General features: G+C 36.5%; 1 protein-coding gene across 4 annotated transcripts in view; it reads right to left on the bottom strand.

Moving 5' to 3' along the window:
* The window catches only part of PPP2R3B (protein phosphatase 2 regulatory subunit B''beta), a 49,731-nt gene that overhangs the window by 7,093 nt on the left and 27,192 nt on the right, over nt 1–15,446 (bottom strand). For all 4 annotated transcript variants that reach the window (XM_027447015.3, XM_027447011.3, XM_005025380.6 and 1 more), the window contains 9 exons: nt 13,392–13,577; nt 11,542–11,645; nt 10,892–10,994; nt 10,127–10,201; nt 6,575–6,661; nt 6,001–6,157; nt 3,863–3,911; nt 2,442–2,531; nt 1,565–1,740 (listed from right to left, as the gene is read on the bottom strand). In XM_027447015.3, the coding sequence (XP_027302816.1) occupies nt 1,565–1,740; nt 2,442–2,531; nt 3,863–3,911; nt 6,001–6,157; nt 6,575–6,661; nt 10,127–10,201; nt 10,892–10,994; nt 11,542–11,645; nt 13,392–13,577 (1,027 nt within the window). The remainder of the gene's footprint in view (nt 1–1,564; nt 1,741–2,441; nt 2,532–3,862; nt 3,912–6,000; nt 6,158–6,574; nt 6,662–10,126; nt 10,202–10,891; nt 10,995–11,541; nt 11,646–13,391; nt 13,578–15,446) is intronic.

Raw genomic sequence — 15,446 nt, 5'->3', positions numbered from 1 at the left:
TCAACTTGGTTGAAATAATGTGCTTTTATTTCTTTAAAACTAGTTTTGAGCTATTTCAGTTCCTCTGGCATGTGAAATTTATCTCCATAAAAGATAAGTGCCTTTCTTTCAACAGAGCTAAGTTTCCTGTAATTAAATGTTCTTAATACTGGAAAGAAGGTGGGCAATAGGCAAGACTACATATTTTTATACACTAGCCATAATTTTATGAACAGTAAACAGAGCCACCCTCTTACACACTATTGAAGTGATACTTGAAATTCAAGTAGGCAACTCAGTGCTTCATCTACAAAAATGCCTAAGTGTGAGACACTAGCACAACATATTTGATAGACAAAAGAATAAGCATTCAACAATTTCCTTTTACCATAAAAAACAGACGATAGTATAAGAGTTAGAGGTTATCATTCCTATCAAACACTTCAAGTGCAAATATGCAAGTTCTACATTTGTTGCAATGCAGACTCTGTACAAGAATAGCAATTAGTGCATAAGCCAAGTCCTTTTACACACTGAAGTTCACATTAAAAAGCCTAGCCATAATAAGGATTATTAGTGTTAACTAGAAAGGAGTGTTCAGACATTAAATTCAGATGCAGGTTGACCTCAGTTGTCCTGAGTTCAAGAAGAAGTCCCTGAAGACCAATCCACTGCTGATAGAACAGTTTTATCAAACTCAAGACAAATAGCAGAAACAGCAGAGGTAGAGGCCATGAACATGCAGGATGTCACTTTAACACTGCAGTAATATGTTTACCAAAGCATACAAAACACTTATAGTACAGAGCAGCACAGAACAGCAATTAAGAAACAAGCATCATGCTCCATTATAATTTTTTTTCTTTTCTTTTTCCAGGCATAAGATGTAAGCTCGGTTTTGATCAGCTAAAGATCATGTGTCAAATGCAGGAAGGTAGAATGCAGGCCTATTGAAGGTTCAAATGAATGCAGAAAATGGCCAACAACTACGGATGGTTTAAAATTCAGCTACCTCTAAGACCATTGTCATGAATTTCACAGAATCACAGAATTTCTAGGTTGGAAGAGACCTGAAGATCGAGTCCAAGATGATCTTGGACTAATGGGACTAACAATGATCTTGGACTAATTTCCTGATGGGAGTTTAGGCCTGTAACCTAAAAGAAGTCTGATAATAATGATCTATAGACACAAACACCATTTAGAAATTGCTCGATCTGAAGGAATCTCATTTAACTGAGTTGTGGAATAGGTAAGCAGCAAGTCAGTGGAACAGTCAGGAGCATTTCTTGAGGGCATCACCTCAGGCAGCAGGAAAGATTTTATATGAGACAAATTTGGGCTTGTAGCCATGTTTAAGAGTTCATGGAATTTTAAAGCAGTATATTGTGTATTCAATTTTAATGTGGAAATGAATGCCTGCCTGTCCTTGGAAGACCATTCAATTAATAAACACTAATAGGCTTTAGAGATGACCACCAAATAAAGGTTTATTCTGGGTATAACCAACTGATTGCTCCTAGGGGTAACACTAACTCTTAGCCCAGAGAAGCAGAAGTTAAAGAATGGAAAAGGATTTCATTACCTTCATATTGTGGCTTCACGAGATCCAGCATCTGGCACAAACAGTCTTCAAATGGCAAAGGTTCTATGGCCATGTTATCTAATTTTTGGCACTGCTCTTCATAAAAGTACTCCAATTCATACATAGACAAAACACCATCCCCATCAAGATCCATGCAGCGAAACCAGTATTCAATGCTGAAATTATGTATTTAATAACAAAGAACTGTTTACGCAAACAGTTTTAAGAATTTATGATGCTTGTTTTAAAGGCTATACTACTTACAGATTTAAAACTTAAGACTACATTCTGTAATACCATAGGAAGTCATTAGACAAGAAACACCTATTGTGATAATAGCTTCTGGTAGTTGCCCTACCACACAACATTTGCATTTGAAAACACACTTTAATTGTGAGGGGTAAAAAAGGAAAGGACTAGAACATATAACTTTACATAAAAAAATAATCAAGGGAGCCAATGGAAAATGAAATTGTGCATCAGAACTAAGTTCTTTTTTCAAATTGAACAAGCCAATAATGCAATAAAATCAAGCAATAAGTTTGTGAATGTTCTATAGCTAGTGCTAACTGTATGGCTCCCCAAAGCCACCGGCATCAAGAAACACCTGTGGTTTCCTTTTATGTTCTTGTCAATAACAAGCAACATATGAATAATAACATGTAGTTAGCTTGTTAGAAACCACTGAAACAGATCTTTATACCAGCAACAATAGAACAACACTAAAAAAGATAACAATGATTCAACTAACTGAGCCAGTTTCCCCAGTCAATTTAGTCTCTTCTAAAGTTCTATCTGAGCAACAGAAATCTCCTCTTTTTAGGACTGGAAAACCAATAAAGCCAGTCTATTTCTGCTAAAACAAATTCACTCTTACCTAGTTGGTGTCTTCTTGTCTTCTTCAGATATCAAAAACCAGACAAAGTCAGCATAGCTTATTTTTCCATCTTTTTGTGCTTTTCTACCTCTTGACAGCCGATGTGGGAAAAAAAATATAGAGAATTTATTTTAAGACAGATGTTTTACTAGAATTAAGGAATATTTTCCCTTGGTGCTATTAACTACATTTATCTCCCAAAAGATGCAGTGTTTGAAGGAAACATGTCAGTGCCTACGGTCACTCAGGATAAGGGAGCTTGTGAACTCTGTTTCTACTGCAGTGGATATTTAAAGAGGAAGGTAGTAGTTGGACAGCACTCTGTCTAGAAGAACCAAAAGTTTTACTTATCTTCCTCAGCTAGAAGTAGTGTTGGAATGCAAGTATAAAGATAGAAATGAAAAAAATAAAGCGTATGTGACAAGAACATAATTATATCTGTTTCTACTCATACTACAGAACATAGCACCCAAATGTATTCTGAAGACAGTCAACCTCTCTAGCAAAGAGTCGGGTAGGCAGTTAATAGGCACGTTATATTTCATTCCCCCAAAAAATCCCCTTTTTTTTTGCTGTTATCTTTATGATATCTAGAAAGATACAACGTGCCTGTTCTCCCATGTGCCTGGTGACAGGACGAGGGGGAATGGGCTAAAGTTGCGCCAGGGGAGTTTTAAGTTAGATGTTAGGAAGAATTTCTTTACTGAAAGGGTTGTTAGACATTGGAACAGGCTGCCCAGGGAGGTGGTTGAGTCACCATCCCTGGAAGTCTTCAAAAGACGTTTAGATGTAGAACTTAGGGATATGGTTTAGTGGGGACTGTTAGTGTTAGGTCAGAGGTTGGACTCGATGATCTTGAGGTCTCTTCCAACCTAGAGATTCTGTGATTCTGTGATTCTGTGTATGTTTTGTCTTGCCCAAAAAACTTGTGATGGAATGAACTCTAGACATGCCTGCCAATGTCTATACCATTCATTTCAGCTTTTGTTATTTCAGTTTATTGGTAACTTTCTAGCTGCATATATCACATAGATTCATTTTTGTAAATTTGTTATGCAAGTGTTCATTTTATTAGTAGTAGTTAAAAAGCCCAAATCCCTTTGAAAATTCTACAGGTTACAGGGACAGAAAGACAATGCCAACATTTTTTCCTCCCTCATTCCCATCCCTGCTAAGCCATATAATAGCAAACAATGAGTGTTCATATGGATAAAGAAGAGTAAAGATTAAAGAGTAAATCCAATCTTGGATTGAGCCAGAGATTCCATGAATACTCTCAAGTTTTAGCAACAATATTAAGTACTGAAATTCAATGTTCTGTTTCAAATGAGGTCATTTTATCCTGGGAATAATCACACACAGTTTAACCAGCAAGCATATAAGTATTAGATTGGATTTAGATCAGTATACAAAATAATTACCTTGTTACTGCTCCTGAGAAGATCCTCTCTATCATTCTACTTGATATTGCTGTGAAAGAAAGGTTTAAAGTTCTGTCAGTTGTGTACAAATTATTTTTGCTTTGTACTGTCTAGTTGAAGAGTTTATTGGAAACCTCACATAAACACATACCTGTAAGAAAGATCAACTCTAGCACTCATTAATCCCTTTGAGTTCTCTCAGAAAGGACGACTTAACAGTCTCCAGAGCAAAGCTAGAGCCGAACAACCAGCTTTGAATTCAGACTTGATACAGAAATAGTAGCATAACAGAAGTAATGACTGGCTGATTAGTAAGACATCATTTACTAGTTCTAAGACAAGTAAACAATGTTTTCAAGTACCATTAGCTTGTGACCCTGCTTTTGGCAAAGGGCCAAAACAGAATTGCATATTAATGCATAATGAGCATATCTAGTTGATTCTGACATGGGTCTATTTCTGACATGGTTGTGATTCATATTTCTATTTTGAAACACTTCCAGGGATTTTTAGATACATGTCTTAACTGAACACTACCCCTGTAAGGGACATGCAGAGCAACTTGAGGAATTTGTGGAAGGCACTCAAAGCAGCATACAACCCTATTCTCATAGAAGCAGAATTACTTCTGATTATTCTAGATCTCAATTCCTTTTTCAACACTGTAGAAATACTGATAATTCAGCCAAGTGGTTAACGATTCAAACTGGTCATCTGTTTTATATACTTTAGAAGATGCCACCACCACATTATTTCAGTAGGAATATTGGCCCCTACTAACATCTATCCGCAGAACTGTAGGATTGCCAATTTGTTTCAGACATATGCTGCTATCTTCCTATCTAATTTTGAAACACTGAAGTTGCTCAGTCTTTCCAACAATACCTAAATACTTCAGTACTTTCTTTCCATGTTCTTTCCACATGTTTGATCTAATTTTAAACCAGTGACAAGAAAGGAAGGGATTGATGAATGTAGATTTCTTTTTTACACAAAAATAGAAGCTTTTATGACTAAATCTGTGTATCAGGTCCATTTTATGCTCTTATTTAGTCTAGGTCTCATCAGACAGCAACTGTTAAGCTTTAATCAATATTTCTAGGCTTAAAGGATACAAAAACAGTGCAAAATAAACTGCCTATGGCCTGATATCAGTTCTGCTTGCTTTCTTACACTGTACCTACTAAAGCAACCTCTCAAATGAAAAAAGCTTCCCTTCCTCGGTGTGCTAAAGTATAGACTTCTGCAGGCAAGCTTTCAGAAGCTATCAGAATGCTTTTTGTTCCTTTTTAATGTAGCATCATATTCTTTAGTTACTTAGCATTTAAGTAAGCTTTCTAGTCCTGAAGAGGACAAAGATGACAATAGACACAGCAAACAGAACAAGAAAACACAGCAGTTCCATAAAAGCTACAAGAATATTTAAAATAGGTGCGAGTATACAAGACTACAGGATCTCAAAGTCATTGTATGTTGTGAATGCAGAAGAGGTAAAGCCACTAAATGGTATTAAAACAAAATGTCCTGCAGCTGAGTCAACAAAACCTTAAAAAAAGCAAAGCAACAACGTATGTTTGCAAGAATCACAGAATAACAGAATCATTTAGGTTGGAAAAGACCTCTGAGATCATCTGGTCCAACCTTTAACTAGCACTGCCAAGCTGACTGTTAAACCATGTCACTAAGCACTACATCTACACATTTTTTGAAGACCTCTAGGGATGGCAACTCAACTACTTCCCTGGGCAGCCTGTTCCAATATTTCAGAGCTCCTTCAGTAAAGACAACACTTTCAGTGAAGAAATTTCTCCTAATATTCAATTTAAACCTCCCCTGGCACAACTTGAGGTCATTTCCTCTTGTCTCCCCTTCTCCCCAGTCAAGCCTACAGACTTTCAAACTTATTTCCTCCTCTTCTTCACCACAGTCAGAATTCAAATTGAGGGTTTTCCTCAAATTAGGTATTGCTAGACACAAGATAGCATCAGAAATAACTTGCCCTACTTTATTTCCTGAGTCAGCAGGATCACCTACACCTACAGACTCATGAACGCTGTCCTTTGTGGCTAACCACTTCCTCAGGTGAAAGCTTACAGATCATTTAACACATGTAAAGAAAGATGCTTCATTTGTCATACCATGATCATTATGTCGAGCTAAATCCTTCCGATCAATATAGAGGTCATGGTCTGTGTCCAGCTCCCAAAATTTGCAATAGATAACGTAGAAATGTTCATATGAGAAGTACTCTGTCAGCTGGTTAATATCAGCTTCCTCTTCCAATAATGCCACATTCTATTATCAGAAGGATAAGTAGAACACATTAAAGAATTTCTAAGACAGCTGCTGAGTGATCTGAGTTCTGATAACCAAACTAATTACTATTACCTAACAATATTTAAATGGATAAGTTTTTATCTTCAGAGACAGGGCACACCATGCAGAATGACAGCAAAGACTTAACAGAAAAGGTTGAAAGCTAATATGTCCATAGAAAAACGAAGACAGATTTCTGCTAATCAAATTTACACATAGACAGGTCTAGATAAAAGATGACATTTAAACATACTCTCCTGTATATGTATTAATGCAATTTAGTCCCACCAGTTTTGCAAAAAGAATAAATGCTTCTTACATTACTCCCTTAAACATTTAGTTAATACAGTTTTTAAACTTGTAGAAACATCTTGCAAAGTTTTAGATATTGTGTACCTGCAAAAAGTTGCTTTTCCTGAGCTCATTACAGGTTATTTTCCCAGACCAGGACCTATTTACTGTATAAAATATTCTCTGTATAACCTGTAAGAAAAAGAAAATGAAGAGGTCATCTTCAGTATGCTAACTAAGCACCCTCCTAGAAATTTGTGATCAAAGATAAGCCTTAGCTACATTACAGGACTCCATCTTTCCCCAAAACTGAAGGGCTTAGAAGTCTGTTCTTTCCATTACTTGCACTTTGATGCTTCTCCTATGTCACATTCCCAAGCTACTTCCATCTATATCTAATCTAGGTAACTCTTACTTTGATGCTGCAGAACCCATGCCCCACACAGTGAAGCTGCAGAATATTCACAAGCTATCCAGAATTCATCTATTGACAATTTCACTGCCTCCCAGTCTTCCAAAACTTTAGGATATCATCTGATAAACCCATTAATGTATCTCATGGCTTTGGATTTAAAGACCCATATTTGCTATGAAAATTTTACTTCATAAATGAAGTGACAAACAAAAAGGGGACATGGATGCCATGAATTCTCAAGTCCACAAATACAACCAAACAACATCTAACAGGAACAATACTTCCTGCAGGTGGACAGACAATGCATCCCTACCCCCCCATTTCATTCTATTTAAAGTTAGATGGAAAAAACTGACACTACTACTAAAAATAGCACAAACTATTTCTAACTGAATAACAAAAAGCTAGCAAGAAATACACTGTTTTCTACGGCAAGAGTGATACTGGAACCAGAAGCAAATTCATTCAGCTAAGTATCCAACACTTCTACTTAAATCAGTTTCACTGGTGGATAATTTAGGTAAACTCATGCATTTAGCACAACCTGCTTAGCTTTAATTTACAAACATGAGCCTTTAAAACACAATTTCTCTTAGTTTTTAAGTAAAACATTTTTGAGGTGAATACTGAATTCAACCAGATAAACATTCTAGATAATTCATTCATCAATAATAAAGTAGACCAAAAAAATTTAAGATATTATCAACTGTAACTGCTTAACTGGAAATGGATTATACCTGCTGATTAGCAATGCACTAAATGTTGCATGCACAGCATTTTACTCACAACAGTAGTTATTAGCCAAGAAAGGCCATATTTTTAGGAATTCCTTCCTCTCCCAATAAAAACCTCTTTCAAACTAAAGACCTTTTCATTACCTCAGGTTTTAATTGAAGCATACCAATAGTTTAAAGACAACAACAATTTTGAAGTACAAACAGAAGAGTTTTGTTCATGATTCTTTAAAATAAAGCTTAAACTGTTGCATACAGTAAGCTCTGCAGCACACACTTTGAAAAAGAACAGCTGGCTCCCTAGATGTAGAAAGGAGAATAGACCAGCCTGCTTCTGAAACTTAATTAGCTCAATTCTAATTGTGAGTTTAGGGAAGGCCCATTTTTGGCTTATACTACAAAGCAATTTTTTCTAAAAAGGTTTTGCCTTAGCTTTGCAACTTAATCCATCTGCATGTCATTATCTCATCTGTTATACATTTAACTGGTCTAAAAATAAAAACAAAATTGAATGTTTGCTGGAGACAACTGGGAACAGGCATAAAAGACAGTTTTCTAAAGTGAATTGAAGCAGAGTACAAGCCAATTGTCAGAGAATTGCCTTCCTTACTAGGCTGCACAACGGTTTGTCATAAGGGAGAGGAAACTGTGGAGATTGCAATTTCAAGAATTCATAGTTAAGATGTACATACAACATACTTGCAGACTAAACGTAGTATCCCATTTGTCAGGACAAGTGTTTGTAATGTAATTCAGCTTTATCTTGAACATGTGCACCTAGCCTTACCACTAGGCTGACCAACCAACCGATATCACTGCCTAGCAGACAGAATCAGTTGCTTCCATGGTTGAAGAATAAACACCTGCTGCACTAAATAGATTTATGAAGCGTATGTATGCATACACATGCACACACACACATATATATACACACAAACTGCAAAAAAAAAATGCAAAAAAATGGTTCATTTAACTGCTAACTGGAATTAGCATGAACAGAGATTAAATATTCAACTGCAACGCTTACAACACCCTTTAAAGTTTCATGTAGCAAGATTAAGGCTATTTTGAATACAGGTGAATGCATAAGATCATAGAATCATAAAGGTTGGAAAATACCTCCAAGATCACCTGGTCCAAAATGCCTTACTTTATCTTCTAGAAAAGTCACCTATATTAGGAACAGTTTCTAGGACAGAATTTTAGAAGGCTGTATAGGTCAATTTACCACTAACAGTTACTCCATCCTGAAACAAGACAAGAAATAACAGCAGAGTCCTCTTGCCATTTTTTATCTGCAGAATGGCATTCCAAATATTCTTACTACATTATTAAAAATACTAGCTTCTTTTTTGGAATTTTGATTAAATGTGGATTTCTCTTGAAACTATATTAAGTGTTGTCAGTAAAGTGCTGCCAGCACTGGTTTACTCAATATTGCTAGCCCCAGACCTACTCAAATAAGCTGTTCATCCAAAGAAAAGTAACTGGAAGTGGCAGGATTTTTTCCTTCCTTCAGCAAGCTTTCATGATTTTAAGCAGAGCAGGCTTTGATACAAACCACAATCCATTAATCAAGAGAACTACTCTCACAGGCAGAACATTTCCTCTAGTCACATTTGGCAAGAAGGCTCCGGGAGCTCATGTAATGATTACAAAAAGAAGTAAAAACTAATACATCAGGACCTACTTGATAGGCTGGCAGTCTCTATAGGAAGGATAGGAGGAACCAAAACCAAACACTTCAAAAAGTCTTCCACATTTAGGTCTGGGTAAAACCATAAGCTGGATAAAATATGACCAACTCCACATGGTTTGTGTTGGTGAATATTCGTTAAACTAGTTTTCATATGCACAGAATGAATGGAACGTCATTTTGTGGAGTTTTCATCTTTTGAGACTTCAGCGGAATTGGGTATCTAGTCTACAGCTAAGAAAATATAATGTCACTGATTTTTCCCTTGTGTACGTAAAGAATACTTCAGTCATGTAACTGTATGAAGAAAGAAGTGAAGCTTTTTTTTTTTTTGTATAAAAAACCTGCCTAGAAAGAAAAATCCCCAGAGAGAAAAATGGTAAGCAGCTTCAATATTAACATTACTTTACTTGATGCTGAACATAATCATGTTAATATAGGCTTTTCATTCAAAATTGCATTTAATTAATCGCAGAATAAGGGTGGGATTCTAATGACTACAGTCTAAACCCACAATCAAGTCAGTCTAAGATAACAGCACATTCTTTGTTCCAATGTTCATTAACTTATTGTACACTATTACAATTCAGTGTTTCTCTTCCTAATATTAAGTTCACCACTTTCTACTACAATGCTAAAATAAATCAATTTTCTTCGTAATACTTCTAGTTAAGTAGAAATGAAGACTGACAGCATACTCAACTTTTTTTTTTTTTTCTCCAAAGGACAAAGATGCTTATTGACTAACTTTAACCATTCTGATTTTTGTACTTAATTAACAAGAACAGATTTTCCAAATAAAAAACACTTACCGTGGTAATGTACCGAGAATGAAACTCAGATGCTTCTTTTAAAAATGATAGGCCAGGATGACTATTCACCACATCCTACAGAGAAAGGAATAACAATATCCTGAACAGTATTCATTAGTGACTGTATAAAATAAATAGCACAGATTAGCATATCTCCTTCCTTAAGCAAGAGGGTTCAAATTAACTAGAATAATTAATAACTTCATTTATAGCATGCTTCATGTAAACACTGATGACTTTAAGAATAATCTCTTAATAGCCATATAACCTGAAGGTTTCCTGTATTTTACATAGGCAGATTTTGAATAAACTAGCCAGATAAACACTGACTATTGTAGCTTGTAATTGTGTCTGACGACACATTAAAAGTCAATTCAGGTTTTATAAATTTGTTCGCTGCTCTTTGAGAGAAATTGTATTACGTCTTGAATTCACAGGCCACTTTTCCTTTGCCCTCCAAAGGGCCTCCTTGACATAAGTAACTTCAACTGCTTTTCAAAATCCTAAAAATTCCTGATACAAGCTACTCCTGCAAACAATTTCAAATCCATACATCTTACTGCAGATTTAAAAATATATATATATAACCAGCCATAAAATGATTAACTTTAAAAGAAGTCACTAGCACTCAGTGGACAACACAAAGTGAGCTACACCAAGTATTAATAAACTTTAATGAAGACCATGAAAACATGTTTAGCTAAAAAACTCTGCAAGCTCATAACTTTGTTTTGTTTTCTAGAACTAGTTTCAGTTGCAATTTACTTGTAAAAAAGGAATGAAGTCTTCTTGCACCAAATAGTTGCATCCAGGGTTCATTAGAAGATGAACAAACTTTGCAGCATCATCATAGCAGGTCTGAAGTATTCTGAAATGTAAAGATATGCATTTACTACCATACACAGAAAATTGCTCCTATGATACCCATACAAATTAGCATGAACAAGTCTTACAGAACTGCAACCACAACATTTAATTCAAAAGATAATTAATCACACATTGCAAAGTTCCCTCTAAGGGAAGTTAAAGCACGATAGTCTTGTACATTTACATTTGAGGAGGGGTACTCAAAGTAATTGCTTATATGAAAGGACATTTTCAAGTTAGAACTAGGAAACTAAAGAGAAAGTAAAAAGAGAAAGCATTTGTCCAGAAATGACATCTGCAAATTAGTGCCGTGGTTTTCGCTTTTCCCATCAGTAGCCAGTCATTTATCACAAGCATTGAAAAATCTTTAAGTGTAATAGAGAGTTGTTTGCTTGTTTTAAAGGAATGATCTACTTACGTTGTCCTAGGTAAAAGTTTACTGACAATGGTTATGGTAGTGTCTTCTTCCCCTTTACAAACTCATTCAGAACTTAGACTACCATGTTTCATTTAAAAATACCATCTCTCTGAAAAAGTGATCTACTTACTTCCTCCACATTGCAACAAACTTATGAACTGACACGTATCCTGTTCGTTCTCCTCCAGCACAATAAAACAGAGGACCTTTCCAGTAAAGTGGGCATTCACAAGCCTATAATTAAAGTATACATCAAGTCAATTCATTGACAAGACTGCTTATCTGAGGGTTACTCCCTCTTAAGTCTTTCAAAAAATTAAATTTTACAGGTGTTAAGGAAAAACATCGAGGGAACATAATGGGAAAAACCTTTTTGTAACATTGCATGTATCTGTACGGGATTAGAAGCATTACTGAAACCATGGTAAGCACAGATTTATTTTATTTTATTTTTATTTTGTTTCTGAAACTAGCTACACCCTCCAAACCAGCTAATTTAAAGCAACTGCTTTAGGCCAAAATTCAGAAGTGGAAAGTAAAACAAAGCAACTTGCAGCATTCCTAATAGATGAATGCAGTCACATGTCTGGTCTGTCCACCCTCCAAGCAGCTGAGCAGAGCCCTTGCTATTGGGCTGGATATGTTTAAATTGAGCTCCAGGCAGCACAAACAGTTACACAACTTCTGGACCACAGCCAGTTTACATTTATCTGGCTCGGAGGATAGCTCAAGTCATCTGCATCATTGCATATACATGCACATCTTTCCCACTTTTGGTAGCAGGCTGCCCTGTCCTGTCCAGCAGCACTTCACAGTAACCAGCAGGTACTCCTCCACACCTTGAGTGTTCCCATACAGCTACAGCTCTGCTTCTGCGTCTGCTCCAAGCTTCCTCAGTCCTCACTGCAAAGTGCTGCTCTCTTGCCTGACACTGACTATGCCTTGGAGTCGTCAGATGTGCCAACATCTGTGAGAAGCTCATTTGGATCTCAAAGAAGACTAAATATTACAAGATGTGCACAGTCACTGGCAGAAAAGGACAGTTATTTCTCATGCAGTAGTTTAGCCAGTACTTACAGAAGCGTTTCTGACAAATATCCTGCTCAGCCTGAGAGGCTTTTCCCTACCCTTCAGGAGGCTGCCTTTTATCACTGAGTTGTAGCTGACTGGACCCTTCCAGCTCACTTGCTGAAGCACCCCTTCTAGTTGGAAAGGAGCTGTTTAACAGCGTAGCAGTTAAACTCTTCTGGTGAGGTAGGCTAGGAGCAACTCAACCCCTAATCCTGCTCTGGAGAAGAGCCTGCTTCTATTCTTTTAGGCCCTAGACTTGAAATGCAAAGTGACAGGTATGAGAACCTAAGAGTCATGACCAAGACCATGACTTGCACTGATATTTCAAGCACTTATTAGAAATTTCAAATTTGATTTAACTAGCTTATTGTGTATGACAAAATTTATAAATAATCTTAGCTGCTTTGTAAGCCTAGTATTTTGTTACTCTACAGTAACTTTAAATTAACTCTTCACTACTGACTAAACAGTTATAATTTTAGTTTACCAAATGATTCTGTGTTTCAGCATCTTTACAATGGATGCTCATGACACTGCTTTAAGAAAAACAGCACTCTGTAGATTTTATACCAATTATATGAACATTTTCTACCATGTGACTAATTTTGTAGAGGTCTAAAAATCAAAGTGCTTACCAAGAGTGGCTTTTGTCTTAAGTCTATGGGTCAACAAAGAACACATTTTGTTTTCTATGGTTTGTTACATTTTCTAAGAATAACATAAATTTTAAGACGGACTTAATGCAAAGCTTTCCACTCATAACTGTGCTATCAACATCATCAGGTATGCTGTCTTACTAGCACTACCTTGCTGGAAATGAAAACCCATAACGCAAGAAAACAAAGCACAATTCTTGTTTCCTTTCCATAGGTATATAGTATTGAAAGAAGCCAGCCAGCAAATTCTCACCTTTGCAACTTTCCCCATGTCGTCTAAAGTTGCCCTCTCATTCGGAAATTGAGAGAAAGTTCTCTCAATTTTGGCAATCACAGCATCTATATTCACTTTTTCCTTAGGACATCCTCGAGGAAAATAGAAAGTTGGAATGGTTTGACTAAGCGATGGTGGCAAAGTTTCTTCTTTCTTCGCCTGAACCTAAATAGATAAATATACATTTGACAGCCAGGTACAATGAAATCATGTATAATAGGCATCCTCAGATGACTTGATTCTCTTGGTATTATCTGTTACAACACACCTTCAAAAAGATTTCTGATGACAGGCTGAATGAGAGCCCATTGGAAAAATTCATGAGTATTTCCAAAAACTGTCATTTAGGAAGATTTCTGGTATGTTAAAATTTAATAAAAACAATTTCAGTCTTCAACCTATCAAGTTTCAAGATTAATATACCAGACAGCTTCTTGGAGACCTCTGAAATACTTGAATTTTTTCTTCTGAAACTGATAGCATAACATAACTTCTAGTTTAACAGACAGGTCATGAAAGAATCTGCTTTTGAAGTATTTCTAGTTTTACAGCTTCAAACTGTTGAAATAAGCATGACAGCTTTGTTGCGAACTACCATCCTGTTAATAGAATTACAGAGAAGGTGCTTGGTGTTTTTGTTCCTAAAAAGCATTCAGTTTCATAAAGGAAGAAAGTGATTCTTAGTGTGTTTTTTTTTGTTTGTTTGTTTGTTTTTTTGGTACACTGTACACAATTATGGCATGAGTGCTTTGAAGTTTGTTTCTCAAGAAATTTCTGATATAGCACATTACTGAAAAATCAATGACCAGTAACAAGAGAAATTATTTAAACACATTTAGCCCAAGTAAAGACGAATTCACCTTGTACTTAGTGTAAAAAAAAAAAGTCCAATAACACAGAGAAACCAAGATAGCAAGCAAGGCAAAAATAGAATTGTGGCAACTTAATGTTGGTGGTTAAACATGAAGTCTTTCATCCCAAGGCCACTACCCAAATGTAGAAACAATGTTTAATGCTATATGATGGCATATTGTAGTGTAAATATGCTCAAAATCCAGAATTACATCTCATTTCCAACCAGAGATTGAAGAAAAAAGCAACAAACCAAAGAACCCTCATTTTACTTCTTACCATCTTGCAAAGGGCCTGTACAGAGACCCTTCCACATCTCAGTGAAAGAAAGAGGTACCTACTGAGAGCAGTTTTAAATTTTCTGGGTTCCAATCTAGGAGCCTTTGCTGGAATACTACACATGCTAAACCAGCCTGAATTAACCTTTCTTTCCCTTCCTTGACTTTGAGCCACTGATCATGCTCCCAGCTGCAGAAATCCCTTAACTGAGTTCCAACTCCTATTTCCTAGAGGAAAAAGTTACCTTGAAACAGACGCCTGGAGTCAGTTGCTGCCTATTGTTTTCTAAGAAACCTATAAATTAGATTTTCTGACACCTCAACGTTAATTTAGGGGCTCAGCTAACAAGGCCTCAGTTTGTAAGAGAAGTGCCATGGGGTATCAAAAATCCCTTCCACCTGTAGACTCCAAAAACTTTGGGAAAGAACAAAGACAGCAACACTTTCACCTTCAAAGTAATATTACCATCAGCACTACAAATAACATATGTAATTGGGTTAATACCTTGTTTAGTTCTAGAAACCCAGTGCTACACATCAGCACTTTAGCAGGGCCCTAGCAGTTACCCTAGGCAGATCAAAGACCTGCTCCTCAGGCTGGTACCACACAAAAGCATGCTAGTTATAGCATGCTTTTGAGCACTGGCAGTCAAATGATCTTTTATTTAACAGAACCAAAGTCTTATGTTTGTTGCAAAGAGCAAAGTTACCTTATTTCCCCTTTCCCCAACTGCCCGGCCAGCTGCTCCCACACGAGTTGCTCCACTCACCACAGAGGAGCAGGCATTAACATGCTGGTGAGCGAGGCCCCAGCTGAGAGGACAGGTGGTGATTACAGACCACTGATGTGCCCTTCACATTTCAGGTAACACGAGGTAAAACAGTTATTCAAAAAAAAATAGTA

This window comes from Anas platyrhynchos, chromosome 1, assembly GCF_047663525.1.
Source record: "Anas platyrhynchos isolate ZD024472 breed Pekin duck chromosome 1, IASCAAS_PekinDuck_T2T, whole genome shotgun sequence".
NCBI classification, from domain to species: domain Eukaryota; kingdom Metazoa; phylum Chordata; class Aves; order Anseriformes; family Anatidae; genus Anas; species Anas platyrhynchos.
Note: the sequence above shows the minus strand (reverse complement) of the source record. Positions and strands in the feature narration are given on the sequence as shown.